Source organism: Merops nubicus, unplaced genomic scaffold (genome assembly GCF_000691845.1).
Source record: "Merops nubicus isolate BGI_N331 unplaced genomic scaffold, ASM69184v1 scaffold28438, whole genome shotgun sequence".
Taxonomy (NCBI): Eukaryota; Metazoa; Chordata; class Aves; order Coraciiformes; family Meropidae; genus Merops; species Merops nubicus.
Window position 1 is genome coordinate 7694 of NW_008628145.1, and position 18181 is coordinate 25874.

An 18181-nucleotide genomic window follows, 5' to 3' on the forward strand; every position below is an offset into this window, starting at 1 on the left:
CAGTACTTCTTGGAGTCTGAAAGAGCTATTTTTAACAAATTATCAGAAGTTATTTGATAGGGTTTTTTAGAAATTCTTTGGCTACATACATTAAGGAAGTTAAATACAGAAGAAAACTACTAGCTACAACTATCATAAAAATAGTACACATTTACAGATTATACAGGGATCAGAGTGCAAATGTGATGAGAGTAATTTTCAAGGACTAAGTTACTTACAATGTCCATTTTTCCATCCAAAAAAATTAGATTCCTACATTTATAAATCTCTTTGCAGAGCTTCTTGACCACCTAAAAATGCCTCAAACTAAACTGTTGTTTCACGTAACAATGCTATCGCTTTTAATTGTGACATACAACCTGCAGTGTCTGTCTCCTCTTTTTTTTTTCTTTTGAAGAATGCAGAAGTTCAGAAACTGCTCATATAAAGAACAGAAATATTGGTTGTATTCCCATATGGAATTATAACAACTTTAGATTCTTTCATGTCTTTTGAAGGTCTTTTGTAAGCAAAATATGAAAGCAGATATCCATGTCGATCTTCAGAAAAAGCTTGGGGTTATAATGTTTTTGAGAAAATGCTTAATTTTCTTCTTGCAGCATTTCTTCTATTTCTTTATCCCAGTTGTCATCACGCTTTTCTGATTCCGTCACCACCTCATACTCTTGAAGCTCTTGCTGTAATTCCTTTTCCCAATCAGCAGTTTCTTCTACTAGAGATAAATGATGTGTAAGAATTAACTTGATAATAGAGAATGTTGCTTATTTATATAAAACTAGGTGAATTTGCACTGAATCGCTCTTATATCCCCAAATTTCAGGAACAATTCTTTAAAACTAAAGTAACTTTATCTTCTTATTGAATATTTAATATACTAGTCTATACTCCTACGTGCATACTATAATAAAGATATAAAAAGCAAATACGCAGCTTCGTTGTCTCAAGTGTCCCTTTGCAAGCTCATTTCCTACAGTCTTTCAGACTACTATCAACTGAATCTCCCTTTGTACTTTTAAATTTCCAGGGGGAAAAAAAAAAAGAAGTTTGTAAGTCTGTTGGATATACTGTTATAAAAAAAAAGAAATTTAACATCAAAATACTGCAGATAATCTTTTTTAAAAAGAAGCAGGTGTTCTCCTCACTGACATTTGTAGCTTGGCAAGCTCATTTAATTAGGGTTAAAGGTAATCATATTTCATACTTCAGGGCAAAAAAATGAGTCAGAAAGCATTCCTGTGTTGTTAATCTCTGTTTTAATTAGCTCTGCCTATCATATGCAAGAGTATGGGGGAGGAGACTGGCGTTTGATGTGTTACATGTTGGTTAGTACTTCAGCCTAGATAGAAAGTACGTAATTCCAGAGTCCAAGTCACTAAAGCCAGCTCTATTTCTCTGAACAAATTACACATTAATGACTTGCTGAAATAGTTCTGTCAAAAAGCTAGATGCAAGGAACTGATATTACTTAATTTCTCAAGCTTGCCTATGTATCTGAAAAAATAATTTCAGAAAACAAGGATTCAGCAACATCCAAAACACACCGTAAGATAAATTCTGAAAATTGTATTTATGATAAGCATCTACACAGGCAAGTGTCTTCATAGTAAATGATTGTGTATGGCCAGTCACATCATCACAGCTTGTTTTCAGAACTAATACCAAGGTAAAAAGCATAAATCATTTTAAGTATAAGCTTCACTTTATTTCTTCTCATCATTCTCCAGGGTATTTGTTAAAATTTAACTGTTTCTTATGCACTGTAAACCTTTTACAGCAGAGGGATGCGCAAGCTCTCACGTGGTGCAAATAGTGTCTTTTTAGGTGTCACAAGAAGAAAACATAGCCTGACTTCCAAATACTGTACTTTACCTACAAAGATGTCAATTAAAGAAAGAAAAATTAATGCACAGAAAGACTATGAAGGAGTAGGCAGGGAAAGGAGGAAGTAGACAGCAAAAAATACTCCACTGTCACTTTCATAAAAGAGCCACCTAAAAATTGTTAGGTTCTTTGGATTTAAAATCATCAGCGCTAACACTCCAGGATGTGATTCGACTGTGGTGAGAATTATAATTAACTTCTGCAATAATTCATCGTGGGTCATTTCGAACACTTGGAAAAATGGTCCCAAGTCTACTTTCCTCAACTGAATTACAATTAAAAAAACCAAATCAGCCTATTTTAGAATTGTTGTATTTAAGACACAGAAGGTAATAACAGCTTTACCTTCTACTGCTGAAGTCTCTTCTTTCTTTTTGTCTAGCACCAGTTGTTCCATTTCTTTTCTTAGGTCTTCCTGATTCAGATTACAGGCATCAAAGGCATCACTCACAAATTCTGAGACACCTGGACTTGTGGAAATCTCTTCCTCATCCTGCAGTAAGACAGTTTTGTATAAGTTTACCCAAAAAGGGGGAAAAAAATGTTGCCAATACATACTTCCACTCATCTGCCTGCCTGCCTTTTAAATAGTCAGAAAAAAAACCCAAACCAAATGTATTATTTTGACAACTATTTTTCTTTATGGACTGTTTTTCTCTAAGAGTATTTTTGTACAGTCAAAAATATCAGATAGTTGTGTTGCAAATGATCTGCTTTTCATCCTAGTCTCCTTTTTATGTTCTGCTAACAACTTTAATTCTGTTCTTGCAATCTTTAGAAACAATAATAAACTCTTAAGTAGTTTAGAACAGTACCTAAATACTAAATTTTGACCTCAGTTCAGTAACAGTTTTCTACATATAAATCAGACTGAGAGAACTGTTTTCGGGACATCCTTCTACCTTAATTTTGTCCACTGCATATTACTGGCAAATGAATGCACAGCTCTGCTTCTGCCAAGAGTGTTCTCTGGCACTGATTTTACAGTCCAGAAATGAACAAGGGTCATGACATGTCTAAGCTAAAGGGTTTTGCAGTATCAAGCAAAACTCTTCTTGCCGTCGCAACAAAATGCTGCTGCTATTGCAACACATCATTTACATTTCCTATACTTAAACCTGACAACTGCCGTGGAGTTGGGCAGAACATGGCACACATTTTTACGGAGGTATTCCTCATGTCTAAATAAAATGCAAACCTTCTACTCCAAACATTTTTGAAATGTCACTCTTCAGAATAAAAATGTGTTTTATTACAATGTGCAGGACACTAAAAAAAGTATCCTTCAGATAAACTACCATTTCTTTTACTGAAAATTAATTTGAAGTATGTGCACTAAAAATTAATATCACACCAGAGCAGCAGCAGGTTGGGACTGTCAGATATTATATTATTACGATTTCATAGCACAACTTACTCAAAAGGATGCATAATCATGTATTAAGTTTCATATACTAAATACTAGAAAAAATATAACAGCATTTTTACCTCTTGAGATTTTATTTGAGGCTTTATTGTAACAGGCGGTGTTTTTGGCCGTACTGTTTCTATCAAGAGGGGGAAAAAAAGGTAGATTACAATTAAATGTATAAAGATCTCATTTAATCTGCAGAGCTATTAAATGTACAAGGAAATACTGTATTTAAGGTATCCTGGTGGTTAAAGGATGATTTTGTAACAACAAAAGAAAAACATTTTTAATTAAGGCAAATTTAGCAAATAATTTCCTCATTGTGACTCCAGAATATAAATCACAGGAACTTCTCTGCCACTCAAAATTATCCAAAGAACAACATAAATAGGAACAGTTGGGAATCTGAAAGAATGTCTTCTATAAAACACAGATTGCACCACATGTCACGAGGTCCTTGAAGTTACAAAGGTGTAGACTTGATCCTGGAATCCAGCTACTGCCAATCACAGGAGTTGGGAACTCCCCTGGCTTGGCACTGCTCTGACAGGGGCACTAGTTAGCACTCAGGGATACTAGACTACATCTGCACGCATGGCCCCAAGTGCTCATGAGAAGAGTACTCTGCAGCCATACCTCCTTTCACACGGGCAGAGGAAACCACTGAAACACATAAACCCTAGAAGCTGTTCCCAGTTTCCCAAGAAAACTCACTGTGTGTTCTGCACTTAGGAAGATGGCTGTTTACAGATCTTTTTCCAATCAGGTAGAGGAACACCTCAGTTTTCTCCCTCGTGCAACTAGCAGGAAAGAGGAGTCACAACAAAAAGCTATGTGGCTGCAAGAACAGTTAACATACAGGGCAGGCTGTGGTAGCCAGGGAGTGCTTGCTTGGCAGTTCTGTTTGTTTAAACATGCAAAGCAGCTCTGAGCTTGCAGCTCTGCTGACTGCAGTGTGCTCAAGTAGACCCTTCCTGCTTACTCAGCGATTTCTGAAGAGGGAATTTCTTAATTTAAAAAATTAAACCTGCAGATCAGTTCTAATTAAAATAATTCCCTAATTGGTAGCTGTCACTGCTTATAAACCTCATCTACTGCATTGTCACTGCTCTGCCCCGTCCTCTCTCCCCCTCGTCCTTCCCGAGGGGAAGAAACAAAAAGGTTAAGTCAAAAATAACAGAGATGGTACAGAGCTTCCTAAATCTCTGCAATTTTCATCTCAAATGAAACATGGATTTACTAGTCTGGTAAAAGCATTCCTTGACACTGTGCAACACACAGTTAGCAGGACAGTGATCTATCTGCATATGCTGTACTGGTCTTCTGAATTGTAGGAGATCTGCAACAGGCCAAAAACAGAGGTTTTTTTTGTGTGTGTGTTTTTTGGGTTGGTTTGTTGGTTGTTTTGTTTTGAGTAAACACATAAATTGTGTTGGCCTGTATCTACACTATCTTTGACAGTCTTCCCAGGGAGGGAACTGTGGTCCCGACAGCCTGCCAATGTGTGCTGGCAATCGCTACTCTACTCAAAGGCCAGCGTACTCTGGAGGGCACACGGCCTGTGTTCACTTTGCACAGATTTGACCTAGATGTGCTCTGTGCTCCATGTAACATGTTTGAGTGAGGCCATATTTTTGTGTTTTTTTAAGCTTACTGTCATGGTTACAGGGGCTGGGACCAGTTTATCCTTATGTGGGTAGAACCAAAACTCTGTATTCTATACTCTCTATGTCAGTGCTCATGGGCTGTTAAGGAAATCATGGGTAGCAGCTGCCCAGGACAGACCTAACAGCCCAGGCTATAACAGATAAGGAAAGAGGTTCAAGGTCAGGGGAGATGTTAACACCTTCCCACCCAGCAGGAGGAGTCCTCCCTGTTAATGGGCCCATCCATGCCTCGCCCCATGACTCATACAGAGCTCCCCCCAGGAGCTATTTCTGTTTAATGGACCATCAAGGACCCACTGCATGACTCATAGACTGATATCAACCCATTGTGAGATGCTCCACCCAGGGGGAGGAGCCAAGTGCTCCCACCTGGATATAAACTGGGGTTCAGTACAGCACGGGGGGCCTTACCCACTGGATCTCCAGAGGACAAGAGCTACCAGATCTTTTCTACGAGACCACTGTTTCATCTGGACTGCTACCGCCACCCTAACTACAGAGTATCAGGTTGTATTCTGACTCTGTCTGTGGTTTTCCTTTGTATTATTGCTTTTATTTTTTTTTCTCATTAAATTGTATTTCTGACTTGGAGTCTCTCACTGGTTTGTTTTCAAACCATTACACTTACAAAGCCTGAAATAAAAAAAAGTAGCGTTTTTATGATTGACAACATGCTGTTCAACATGGGGACACACTGCAATGCTTGACTGTACATAGCCCACTGGGACAGCAGACATCTGTCCTGGATAAAAGAAGTCAGAACTGGTGCCTCGTGAGTCTGAAGTAGATTCTGGAGTGAAAAAAAAAAAAAAAAAAAAAAAAAAAGAAAGAAAAAACCACCCCAAACTTCAGGAAACTCCTACAGTGCTTTTTGAAAAAGGTATGTTCTATGCAACATGCAAGCCTGGCTCTGTAATTCCCCTTGGAACCTCTCCATCACCCCAAGGTTCAGCTGCCTGTGTCGAAGGAGCCAAGGCCCAGCTGAGTAGCCTCAGCTCAGACTTAGGCAAGAAATTACCAAGTTGTGCAAAGCAGCTGTGAGAAAGTCTGTAAAAACATAAGAAAGGTGGAATTAAACTGGTGGAGGATTAGAAAGATGGAATCATTAGCAGTGATCATTAAAGGTACCTCCTACTTCTTTCTGCCAAGTCAAAAAAGCACACCAGAGACCACTAGTGGTCTTGAGCTGTTATAAGTCAAGTGAAAATTCAATCTTTTGAGATTTCCACTCTTCTGACAAAGTTGGCTGAAACTAGAAAACAGCTTAAAAGGACTAGGAGCCTCCTCTTCCCTCATCTGGGCAAACACATCAAGTATGGTGAGAGAAGCCCTGATTTTATGGGAAATCCAGGATAAAAATTCAATGTCACCTGATGTATAGTCAGTGTGCATGACACCAGCTTAACAAGCTGTGCTAAAACAAATCCTTTCCATACCTTTCAGTTGATTCTCCTCTTCCCTGCCTTTGTTCTCCTCTTTTCCTGCTGCTTGCTGTTGAGCTGCAAGCGCGGTGAGTTGTGCTGACTGTTTAATTAAGGACACCCTGTAGAAATAATTTCTCCAGAATACCTCCTCCTTGACACTAGAGAGAATAAAACACGTTTTGATTATTATATTTGAAATATGGTTCCTTTTACCATCCAGCAATACAATAAAATTAAATCTGCAAACAGGAGTAGATATAGCTGCCATTTAAGTAAAAACTCAAAAAAGAAATTTGTGATATTAACAGTTTAAAAAATCCATCATTGTGGAATTTCTTGATCTCTTACAAGACAGTTAAAATAGACTTGTAATAATAATAATAATGTTATGTCTTTAGAAAAAGCTTAACAGCATGCAGCAATACATGATTTGGAGAAATATTGTGCTGTTCCATCTCTCTTGTCAAATTATGTAAACAAATCCAATAAGCCAAATAACCCTGTTCTCTTCACTTCCTCTCTAAACCACACATTCTATCATTGTCAAATTATATTCACCTATATCTTCCCAAGGCCTCATGTAGAACTGGAACATCTTTGATCTATAGGCAGAAGCCATTCCTAGATTGAAGCAGAACTATTTAATTATCTGCACATCTTTCAGCATGTCCACAGGACCACCAGTAACTAACAGCCGTCATCTCAGAAATGAGCAGCTCTGATAAGTAGAAGACTACCCCATTTCTTAGGTAATATTTCCCTCTGGTAATCCTCCCGCAAGCAAGACCCAACTTCAACCCAGAGGGAACAGAAGCAAGAAGGTTTGTAGGTTAGGAAAGACAGAAAGGCAGACAGACAAGAAGGCAGACAGACAGGAAGGCAGACAGGCAGGAAGGAAGGAAGGCAGACAGGAAGGCAGGCAGGCAGGCAGACAGGAAGAAAGGAAGGATGGCAGACAGGAAGGAAGGCAGGCAGGCAGACAGGAAGGAAGGAAGGCAGGCAGGAAGGCAGAAAGGAAGAAAGGCAGAAAGGCAGAAAGGAAGAAAGGAAGAAGGACAGACAGAAAGAAGAGTGACCTTCCTGCCTATTCAGGCAAACAGTAACTATTGAGACTAAGAACAGGGGAAAAAATACCCAAAACAACTATTAAGTAGTGTGGTAGTATAGGCAAGAACAGCATGAACAGAAGCTGAAGACAGACCATCACAGACAGATCTGATGATGACCTAGAATATGGGCAGAGCTTTAGGACAGACAGCAGCAAAGAACAGCAGGGAAGTGGGTAAATAAAATGAGGAGCCGAGTAGGTTTATAAAAGAAGGAGATTTAAGACAGAAAAGCTCACAGAAAGGTATTTTCTTTCCTGTTTCCATCCTTAGACAAAGAGACTAATGTTGGGAACTCCAGCTTAACAAGAATGTTGACCTGTGAAAGAAGCTTTAGGAGCAGAGCCTGGGAATGCACAAGGAAGAACAGCACTGGAATATAGCTGGGATCAAGAAGCCATACTGGATCAAGCCATAACTGCTGTGACAAAGACCTTATGGATCTTTTAGTTATGGCCATTAGAAGAAGGCAGTCACAACACAGAGCTTTTCCCATTGCCTATTCAAACCCAGGTTTTCTTGCATGCATTGCTCCCAGTTTGTGATGCATTCATTATTTTACCACTTTTCCAGGGGGCTTCTGACTATCTCTGATAACCTTTCTGGGGTGTCAGTTACACCACCAGATTGGAACATTTTTATTGCTGCATTTACTCTTGTTTGGGAAGATCTTCAATTAATTGAGCGCACTGGGCATGGAAAAATTTAAGGCCCCTCCTATACTTAAGTCAACAGGTTTTTATTAGCTCTAACAGATCTACCTCTGTTCTTTCCTCCAACTGCTAAACTGCAATGCACATGCAATATTTTATGCATTTGAAATTACCAGATATGAAGTACATACAGAGGAAGTATATAAAGAAAGAACTGAAGGATGTGAAAATTAAAAGGAGTATTTTACAAATATTTACAGACATATTAAAAATGCAACAGTATGTAGTTACCTGCAGAAATTACTTACTGTTTGGGAACGAGATCAAACCTCATCCTATTGAGAAGCTCATCTTCTTGTAACATCACCAATGCAACAGGGTACATTTGATCAAAGTCAAAATTAAACTGCACACCTGCTGGAGGATCCCGCAGAAAATTTCGTTTATCCTTTGAAGAAAAAATTTATGGTCATTAACTGGTACCAGAAAAAGGATATCATATTTCACACACAAGACCAGCAAAGCAATTCTACTTCCCACATAATTCTGTCATACCACAAAGCTGTGAAGCATTTATAAAAATAAAAAATTACACTGAGGATCTACTTTGGCTCAAGTTGATACTGAAAGAACTATTTACTCTTGCACATGATCAGTGTAGTGACAGACACATTAAAAGAAGCAGATTGAAAAAACATAATTGAATAATGCCAGCCAAACTTACTTTGAAAAAAAAAAAAGGAAGTTTTAAATTTCAAATCTTTGTGGAAATTAAATACTCACTGCTGATAAGGCCAGTATTTGTTGTTGAATTGTCTCTTCTTCGTTGCTGTCTACCCAGGGAGGCACTGCTGCTTCTGTCATTGAAAGGAGGAAAATAATCACCTGTATTACTTAAACCCCAAAGCCCCACCAAAATACCTTACATAAAGCAATATATAATGTCACAAAAATAAGCAGGCTTGTATCAGTTATCCAATTAATTGTTTCTTTTCCTAAACTAAAATCAATGGATGAGATAGAAACACTAGAAATAGATCTTTGCTTATCAAAGGTTAAAAAAAAAAGTAATTAAATAGTTGCTGACTTTGGTTATCATAAAACTAAAACTGTGGGCATTTCTTTGCACCAGTCAAAACTTGGTGCCTCTTAGTTTAGTTAGGGAAGTAGCGCTGTAAAGCTGGTTAAGCTGCTTGCAAATAGAAGTTTCTAGATTAATTTTAAACATGTAAACTCTGTCTAAATTAAGTTTTCAAAATAATTTACTGTTAATTTTCTAACACCCAGAAGACACTGATTCTTTAACAACGGAGAAAAATAAGTTATAACTTTGCTATAAATTACAAGCTGTTATGCACTGGATAAGCATACTTGAGTTCAGCTCATTGATACATTTACACAGATACCTCCAAAATAGTTGTGTAGGCTGTACACAGAGGAAAATAAGCTATTGCAGATGTATAGAAATCTATTAATCTCTTCACTGTCAGTGCCAATTCAGCCTACAGAGTTAACAAGTAATTCTTATGCACTTAAACTAAGAATGCGTATTTGCCTATACGAGATCTTTCACCCACATGGATCCACATCTGATGCTAATGCTTCTTTCAGTTAGGCCATCTGTTTCTCCTTCTTTTGCCAATCTAGCTACCTATTTTTATGAAACTTGCAGAAATATATTGCCAGATGCCAAAGTTTGCTAACAGAGATAAAAAGACAGAAATACAGACGATGCAATCACATAAGCAGTCTTACACGAAGAAACCAGACATACTAAACATAGTAAGTACAGACAGTATGAAAAGTTTTATCACAATCCATTTAAAACCAGAGAATTTTCAGGATTAACAATTGTCCTGGTTCGGGGTAGAACAGAGCTGGTTCTGTTCAATGATTGTAACTTTTCAGCTAAATCTCTTCTAATTAACTGACTTGTGTGAAGTTAGCAGCATATTTTCACAGATTTTCTGCTTCTAGCAGTGATAGCACTCCAAGTCCAGAGTTACCACCAAGGACTGGTATGCAGACCAAGGCCACTGCTAAATCCTGTACACCACACAGAGGGGGGAAGAAAGTAAAGCCACACCTGCAGGGAGGAGCAGACCAGATAAGTGACCCTAAAATTCATCAGCGAGGTATTTCATCCCATATCCCTCATATTCAGTATAAAAGCTGAAGGATCACAAGGGGCAACCCCTTCCATTGCCCCTTCTGTCTGCTAGCTTGCTTCTGCTGCAAGCATCTGAGGAGGACTCCATCCATCCTGCGTTTGATCCCAAGCTCTGTGTTCCTGAACCGAGCTCCAGAATCCAGCTCCTGTGCCCAGTTGCCCTCTGTGGCTGAGTCCAGCCTGGGACTGTTCCCCGGGGGCTGCTCCCCAGCCAGGGGAAATTTGCCATCAGAGTGTGTGTGTGTCTGGGAGTTTGGTTTGATACTGATTTTGTATATATTTGTACATGATCCATTTTATTATCATTATTACTATTATTATTAGCGGTAGTTTAAAGCTAAAAAAAAAACCAATACAGAACCGTTTTCCTTTTCTGTTCTAATCAATAAGTCTCTCTCCTTTATTCCCTTTCTCTTCCCTTTTTTGAGAGGAGAGGGGTTAACAGATTTGGGGGTGGGGGAAGCAGGTTAACAGAGAGTGTTATCAGTCTGGGGGCTGTCCTGACCCCAAACTGTGACAACAATAGAGCTACTAATTATTCAGACTGTCACAAATTATTGCATTCAGGTAACATGTTAAAAGAGATAAGCCAATAATGAAATGAAACATAAAAAAAGTGCTTATTTTAAAGCCTCAAATAGATCCACTGATGTCAATAGTACATGGGTGGGTAACTCAAAGGATTTAGATCACAGGTAATTATAAAGCAAATGATTTATGGGAAAGCAAAAGAGCAGTTATGCCTTTAATGTAAGCAGAACAAATCCTACAGCAAAACTAATTAAATACTATACTGCAAACCCTAACCCATGTTTTTCATTTCATTACACAAACGTGACATGATTGCTAGAGCTCAAAAGTAATCAACAAGCCTGTTTTCAACAAATATATGGGCTTAAGATTCAAAACAACAATAAGAGATCAGATTTACTAGCACAGTGATATTTGAGTTAATTTCCTAAAGCTCTATTTAATTAAAAAAGCAAATCCAAACCAAGTAGATAATGTTAACACTAATCTCACTTTAAAATATCATCTTCCTATTCCTATTATTTGTAAAGTTCTGACATAATGTGTTTCATTAAACAGAGTTTTGATAGATTAGGTTTAGATATACCTCAATTATCCAGCTTCAAGCAAGTTTTAGCTTGTGCAATGTTATAAATTATGAAAATAAACATATATTACCTGATTTTTTTGTTTGCTGCTCTTGGACAAATTTCTTCTGTTCCTTCTGAAAATCTCCAATAATTGTCTAAAAAATTAGGGAACCACAAAAAAAAAATAATTCACTCCTATTGTTTCATGCTCAAAGTGCTTTCAAATACGTTGCAGGATCATATTATTATTATATCCATGGTGGCCCTTTCTGTAATTAAAGGTGTTTCGTGTAAATCATACTCTCCCCTTTACTGAAACATTTGATTTTGCCTTTAAAAGTTTAAACTATTGTGTATGTTTTCAAAATTATATAGTTTTATCAAGTTCAAGCTGATAATTTGAACATCAGCATACTATGCTTATACACTTACCATATCAAATACAGACAATGTAGACTATTTAGATTTATTTAAACATTCTTTTAAAGCATTAAACACTTAAAAGATACCCTTAGCCTTATGATAAATTTCAAGGGTTGCCTGAGAAATAGATACATTGCAATAAATCAGAACTGTAAAATTAAGTATGATTTTCAGAATGTCTGCTTAGCTGAAATAAAATGATTTCTCCATTTATGTCACTGATAAATTTTAATGAAAAAAAATTATGTTCAGAAATAGCCTATATTGACTTTAGAATTACAAAATGGAGAGTAGTTTCAGAAGTCAGCATGCCATAATCTAGAAGTAACAATGCAAATACTGTTGAATAGTTGAAAGCTGAGGCAAAAAACAAGAAGCTGGAAATGAATACTTCAATCACTCACAAAATACACATTTTATGCAGTGAGGTCTGCAGCTTAACAAGTTGCCAAAAAGCATGCAAGACTTCAAGCTAAATCCTGAGAAATTCCTTTTTTTTTTTTTCCTTCAATAACCCAGCATTTCAGTTTAAGGTTAACACTAGTGAGAGAACTACTGTAGTGCCTGTTACAAATAGATCATTGTGGTTCCTCCTGGTTCTAAATATACCAATATTTGGCGTTTATGGAATAAAATAACATATGGTGTAAGAAAAAGCTTTATGATGATAAATCTATAATACTGTTTTTCCCCTTATGTAAACTTCTTAGTAAAAAATTCATATTTTGACTAATATCAGGGAATTCATATTATTCTAAGACATTCACAAAAAAAAAGGTATTTTAGGTATGAAATATGCTATAGATACTTAGCTATTTTCTTATGAGCATTATTATTTGTGTATTATATTACCAAATAACATACTTACTTGATTTTTCCTTTTTGATGTAGATCAAAATTACATTAGGTTCTAATATACCATAGTAGGAAATATAACTCAATTATATATAGATAGTTGTCACTTAAAATCAATGAGATCTGGAGACAAAATATGATCATAACAGAAATTTACAAGTGTCATTTGAAGATTAATTTGGAAGACACATGAACACCAATTATACCAACCCCTGAGGGGGTGGTGTCTGTGACAGGAACAGGGGTCTGGCTGTGTCTCCCGTGCCCAACACTCCTGCACAGTCCCACTACACCTGGGTTGGTTTTGGGCAGTGCCCTTTTCCCTCCTTCCCCTCTCAAGCTACCCTCTCAAACAAACACACAGCACTACAGACCAATTACTGTTGTCTTTTTTTTTTTTTTTCCACCTCTTTCTCTCTCCTTTTTTTCCCCCTTTCTGACAAGTTTGCAAGTTAAAGCACTGGAAGAACACTCGGTAGCAGAAGTGGAGCAACCGGAGCTGGCAGACAAGTACAGAGAGGGCAAGAGCTAGGTGGCAGGGTTGGGCTGGGGGAAGGAACAGGACAGTGGTAACCTGCTTCATCAGCTGACTGGGTCTTGTGAAACCACACCCCTATAGCTCTGGGGTCACACTATACAATAGCCACAAAGCTGACTAATTCTGAATCTGCTTCAGAGATGCATTAATATGCAAGCTATAGCATTCCTCTTAGCATCTAAATAAACTGGGGGGGTGGAAAATCCAATCCACACATCTCCCAGACATCCCCCCAGCTGCCTGTAATTTCTCCAGACTTTCCTCCTATGTCACCATTTTTAATCTTTTCTTCTGGCCTTTCTCCAGTGTGTCTACATGTTGAGGGAGCAGAACACAGGTGCAGTACTGAGTAAAGCAGGGTGACCATTTTTTTGGCATGTCTTCCCTGAATAAACATTTCAGTCGCATCATTTATTGTGACAGGATATATCTGCTCATGAAATACACAATTCTTAAAGATGGCTTGAAGAAACTTTATCACATGCCAGTTTGCCATGTTATAACAACAGTAAGCAAGCTTTCAGATCAAGTATCTAGAAATAAAATACCTTATCAATGATACTGTCGATTTTTCCTTCTTCTACAGACTTCTTTATTGTCTGTGCTGTTTCTGCAACGGATTCAGATATCTTTTTTGTAGCAGCAGTGGCAAAATTGAAGAGGTAACCTTTCACAAACAAGAAGAGAAAGACATTTAAAAAAAAAAACTCTTTACATCCTCTTCTCTTACTAGATTTATTTTCCTTACTCTTTAGTAATTTGAACACCTACTTGAAAACTTCCTTAAAAATCATTTAACCCAGCTTATGGCCTACAGAGGACTCCTAAAATCCTGTTTGTCATTTTCTAGACCATATTCTTTATTGATGATGATCAAATTATATGTTTGATCACAACTTTCTTTAAATCGGACTTCTACAAGTGAAACTTGTATACTAAGTCAAACATTTCAAATGGTCCTCAAAATACTGCTTTGAAATAAATTTTCTGAATCAATGTGTCTCTTCTAATTTCATTAAAGTATTCTGGAGATATTAAGCAATAAAGTAACTTTAGCAACAGTATTAAAACAAAAGCATATATTTTTAAAGAAAATCGAAATGTACAATTAAGTCTTATGAAATAAGGGAGCAAATGCATGAAAAATTTCAGGCAAATAACACTTGAGATTCCTTCAAAAATCTTAAGATAGAAGCTTGCTCTTGGTGTTTCCTTTTTCTATTTTGCACTGTCTTCCTCTTTTAGCTCCATCAGAAGCACTCTGGTCCTACTTGCTTATTCTTCTGAATCTGTTCAATGTCAGAACAGCAATAACAAATATTTCCAAAGACTAGCATTATTTTTTTTTAGCAGTGCTGAAGTGAAGATAGGTAACACGGAAAGAACTATGTACCATGGGTACTTGCATTGTACTGTTTGTTTTAATTAAGGAGAACAAACTTGCAAACAGCAGTGTCAATATCACAAAACTTCAGAAAGATTAAATATCAGTTTATTGATAAAAGACCTCAAAACAACATTGGCATTGTTTATTTTTCAGATGATATGTCATCATAAGCCCTTTATTACATTTTAACAGCTTTATTGTGACTATGACAGTTACAGTATATACACTGATAAAATGTTGGGAAGTGCCAAAGGTAATCATATCATCATTGCTGAGTTATCTAGATCGGAGTATGGAGCAACCATCAGTGGCATGAAATGCAACAAGAACAAGTGCTGGATGCGGCACCTGGGGCCGAGTGACACTGGGCCAAGTGTAACTGGGGAGAGGAGCGGCTGGAGAGCAGCCCTGCAGAGAGGGACCTGGGTGCTGGCTGACAGCAGGGACAACAGGAGTCAGCCCCGTGCCTTGGCAGCCGTGAGGGGGGGTGTGAAGGTTCTGAAATTCTTCAGAGCAGGGCAACACAGCTGGCAAAAGGGCTGGAAAGAACCTCTTGTGAGGAGCGGCTGAGGACTTGGGGCTTGTTTAGTTTGGAGAAAAGGAGGCTGAGAGAGCAATGACCTCATGGCTCTCTAAAGCTTCCTGAGGAGGGCAAGGGGAGTGCGAGGTGCTGGTCTCTTCTCCCTGGGATCCTGTGACAAGACACCTGGGAGTAGTTCAAAGCTGCACCTGGGAAGATTTAGACTGGGCATTAGGAAACATTTCTTTACCGAGAGGATGGTTAAACACTGGAACAGGCTTCTCAGAGAGGTGATCCATGCCCCAAGCCTGTCAGGGGTTAAAACGCATTTGGGTAATGCCCTTAATAACGTGCTTTAAGTTTTGGTCACCAATGAATCGGTCAGGCAGTTGAACTAAATTATCATTGTAGGTCCCTCCTAACTGAAATAATCTATTCTAATTCTAGGATTAGAAGTTGTAATGGTGGATCTAAACTGCACAGTAGCTATTGAAGATATAGTTAAGGCATTAGTAAGAATGTAAATCGTGGGATTGTAAGAATATTTTAGTTATTCCAGAAAATCAACTCTGATTTTTATACGGGGGGTTTTAAAAAAACCCAGTGCTTCAGTTTCAAACAAACACCTTCCCCTTCAAGACCTCACTCCATTTTCCTTATGGGCTAGAAATGCAAAAAATAACCTTACTATGCAAAAAAATTTAAGTTATTTTAACACACAGTTGCTAGCCTCTGTTAGAATGAGTTACTTGAGAATATTCGTGTCACCTTTTGGAAAGCTGACTGGTTCTTTGTGATATATAAAATACTCTCTCTTCATGACATCACCAAATCAATCCCAAAATATGCAGAGGTCTTGCCAGCCCTTAGTAAAGGAAGCAGCACCTTACTAAAGCTTCTTCCCCATCAGCTTTTATTGGTTGTTTTATGTATCCCTGGAAAGTTTCTTATATGCAATTGTTTTAGGTGCAGAAAGAGCTGAAGCATTTGTTGTCCAGTGGTGTTTTGGTAATGTTGGCAGAGTGGTTTTGGCCAGTCCTGGAACCAGTCTGAAGAGTAAAATGCTTTTAACTTCCATTAAGGGCAAACATTTTTCTGAACTAAGGTACTTAAAAAAAAAAATCTCAGTAAGAGGTAGTACTTAGCCTTAGAAAAATAAAATTATTGGTGTAAAACAACGCTTCCACTTTCAAATGGCCAAGAAGCTTCCCCTCCCTCTTACAAATTTATGCCTGTATTACAAATACGCATCTGGAAATATTTCTGTTATTAGTTCTCCTTCACAAAGCCTCCTAAATTTTGTAATGATGTGTTAATGAGTAAAAATTAATGTATTTAAGGCTTCAGTTCTATAACTAAATTCTTTATGGGCTAGGGCAGTCTTTTGACACAGCTACACTGGTTATTAGTAATGCAGATGTTTCCAGAGTTGTCATGTGATTAAGCATGACATTCAAATCCTTATAAAAAAGCCTTTCCACATCAGTAATCTCTGGTGTCACAGACAATAAACCCACGGATCACTAAACAAAGTCTCACTTCCACAGCAAATTATGGCATAGACTTTTATATCTGTAACGGTCAATACGTATTCTTCCCCCAGAATTCAGTGTCTTTTTTATTTCCTGATCAAGAGTGACTAACAGATTAGGATCAATTTACAACAACCAGACAAGTATTTGACCAAACTACACAGATAAACTGTTGCAGCTTAGACAGCCCAAGGCAAAGCACAGTAAAGAACCATCTCAGACCAACCTTTCAGATGATATTGATCCAGCATTTCAGAGCACCAGTAAAAACACCCCGAACACTAGCAATGAGTAAGGAGATGTACTTTGGATTAATTTTACCTAAGAACCTACTATAATAAAGCAGAAATTTTACCTACAGCCATTTACAGCCTTAGCGCACTAGAAATTAATTCAGTAAAATTATCAAATCCCATCACTTTCCTATGAAAAAAATCAGAGACCCCACACCAATACATTAAGCACCTTACTCTATATGTACACATCACTTCCCTCATAGTGACAACACAACAGATACTTAAAGAAACGTTGCTCATTTAGTAACAACTCTGAAAAAGATGATAACTGAAAGGAACATTTGCAGCCATGTGCTTGGTTCATAATTTAAGTATCCAAGTTGTTTTTTTTAAATGTTCTTTTGACTTCCAGTGAGGCGACATCTTTTCACCACAAAAATTATTAGCAGTTCAATCAAATATTTCTCACTGCCAGTAACTGCTACTTAAAACGAATCTCTGGAATGCAGAAAAATGAACATGAGATTAGAGAATCAGCTCACTTCCAAACTTCCACCTTTATCCATCGTTTAACTGTGGAAGAGACTGGGGAAGCTGTATGGAAAAACTCCATCTTGTGAGCTAGAGTAGTAATGCATGCCAAAGATAGCACTTAACAGGCATGATTTAAAAGAGATGCAAAACATAGGTATATGTAGGTAAAACAGAAAACGGTAGGAAACAATAACTAAAAACTTTTCACCAAGACCATTTTCCATACTAGCTAACCTAACCTAAATTACCATTTATAACTGAAAAGATATGCTTCAGGTTTGTTTGTTTGGTTTTTTTTTAAGTCTTCAGGTCACCTCATAAATTTGTGTTCATTTTACATCACTGTGCAAGGGACGTTGGAGTTGTTGCTATCTAAATGAAAAGCTATTTTTCTTTTACGTTTGTTTAATTGACAAGAAGCACACCTACCTCATCTTAAAACTTATCCATATAATTTAGCTCAACTAAAGCTTTGGTTTAAGTGCAAATGTACTACTAACTCCGCCTCTAACCACGCATGAATCTGGTCTACCTTCCCTCCTGTTGCTGCTCTACGCTACTCTGACCATGCTAAGGCAGTTCTGCTGCTAAGCCTACGTTTTTTTCTCTTCTGAAACAAGTCCCACAGGAGCGCTCCCCAGAAGCTCCCGCTCCCAGGGGCCGAGGAGCAGCCCCACACCTCTCCGCTGCGGCCCAGGGCAGCCCGGGGAGCAGAGAAGAGGCGGCGAGATCGCCCCGGCTGTG

At 37.8% G+C, this 18181-nt stretch overlaps 1 protein-coding gene across 1 annotated transcript; it reads right to left on the reverse strand.

Annotated features, from left to right (window-relative positions):
- Nucleotides 1–269: 269 nt before the first annotated feature.
- On the reverse strand, nt 270–15434 carry SYAP1 (synapse associated protein 1). Its single transcript, XM_008946586.1, has 9 exons — nt 15386–15434; nt 13777–13895; nt 11501–11567; nt 8926–8999; nt 8451–8590; nt 6396–6541; nt 3370–3428; nt 2227–2374; nt 270–709 (listed from the first exon to the last, which is right to left on the reverse strand). Exons 1-9 carry the CDS (start codon nt 15432–15434, stop codon nt 582–584), a joined length of 930 nt encoding a protein of 309 aa, XP_008944834.1. The 3' UTR covers nt 270–581.
- Between the last annotated feature and the right edge of the window lie 2747 nt (nt 15435–18181).

What these genes read in the sequence shown, in the direction of transcription:
- SYAP1 (XM_008946586.1), bottom strand. Translation starts at nt 15,434, where the DNA reads ATGGATCACCTCTCTGAGAAGCCTGTTCCAGTGTTTAACCATCCTCTC. An exon ending in AGTGTTTAACCATCCTCTCG is followed by an intron (nt 13,896 to 15,385) that starts GTAAAGAAATGT and finishes TGTTTGTGAAAG; the next exon opens with GTTACCTCTTCAATTTTGCC. An exon ending in AGAGACTTCAGCAGTAGAAG is followed by an intron (nt 710 to 2,226) that starts GTAAAGCTGTTA and finishes TATCTCTAGTAG; the next exon opens with AAGAAACTGCTGATTGGGAA.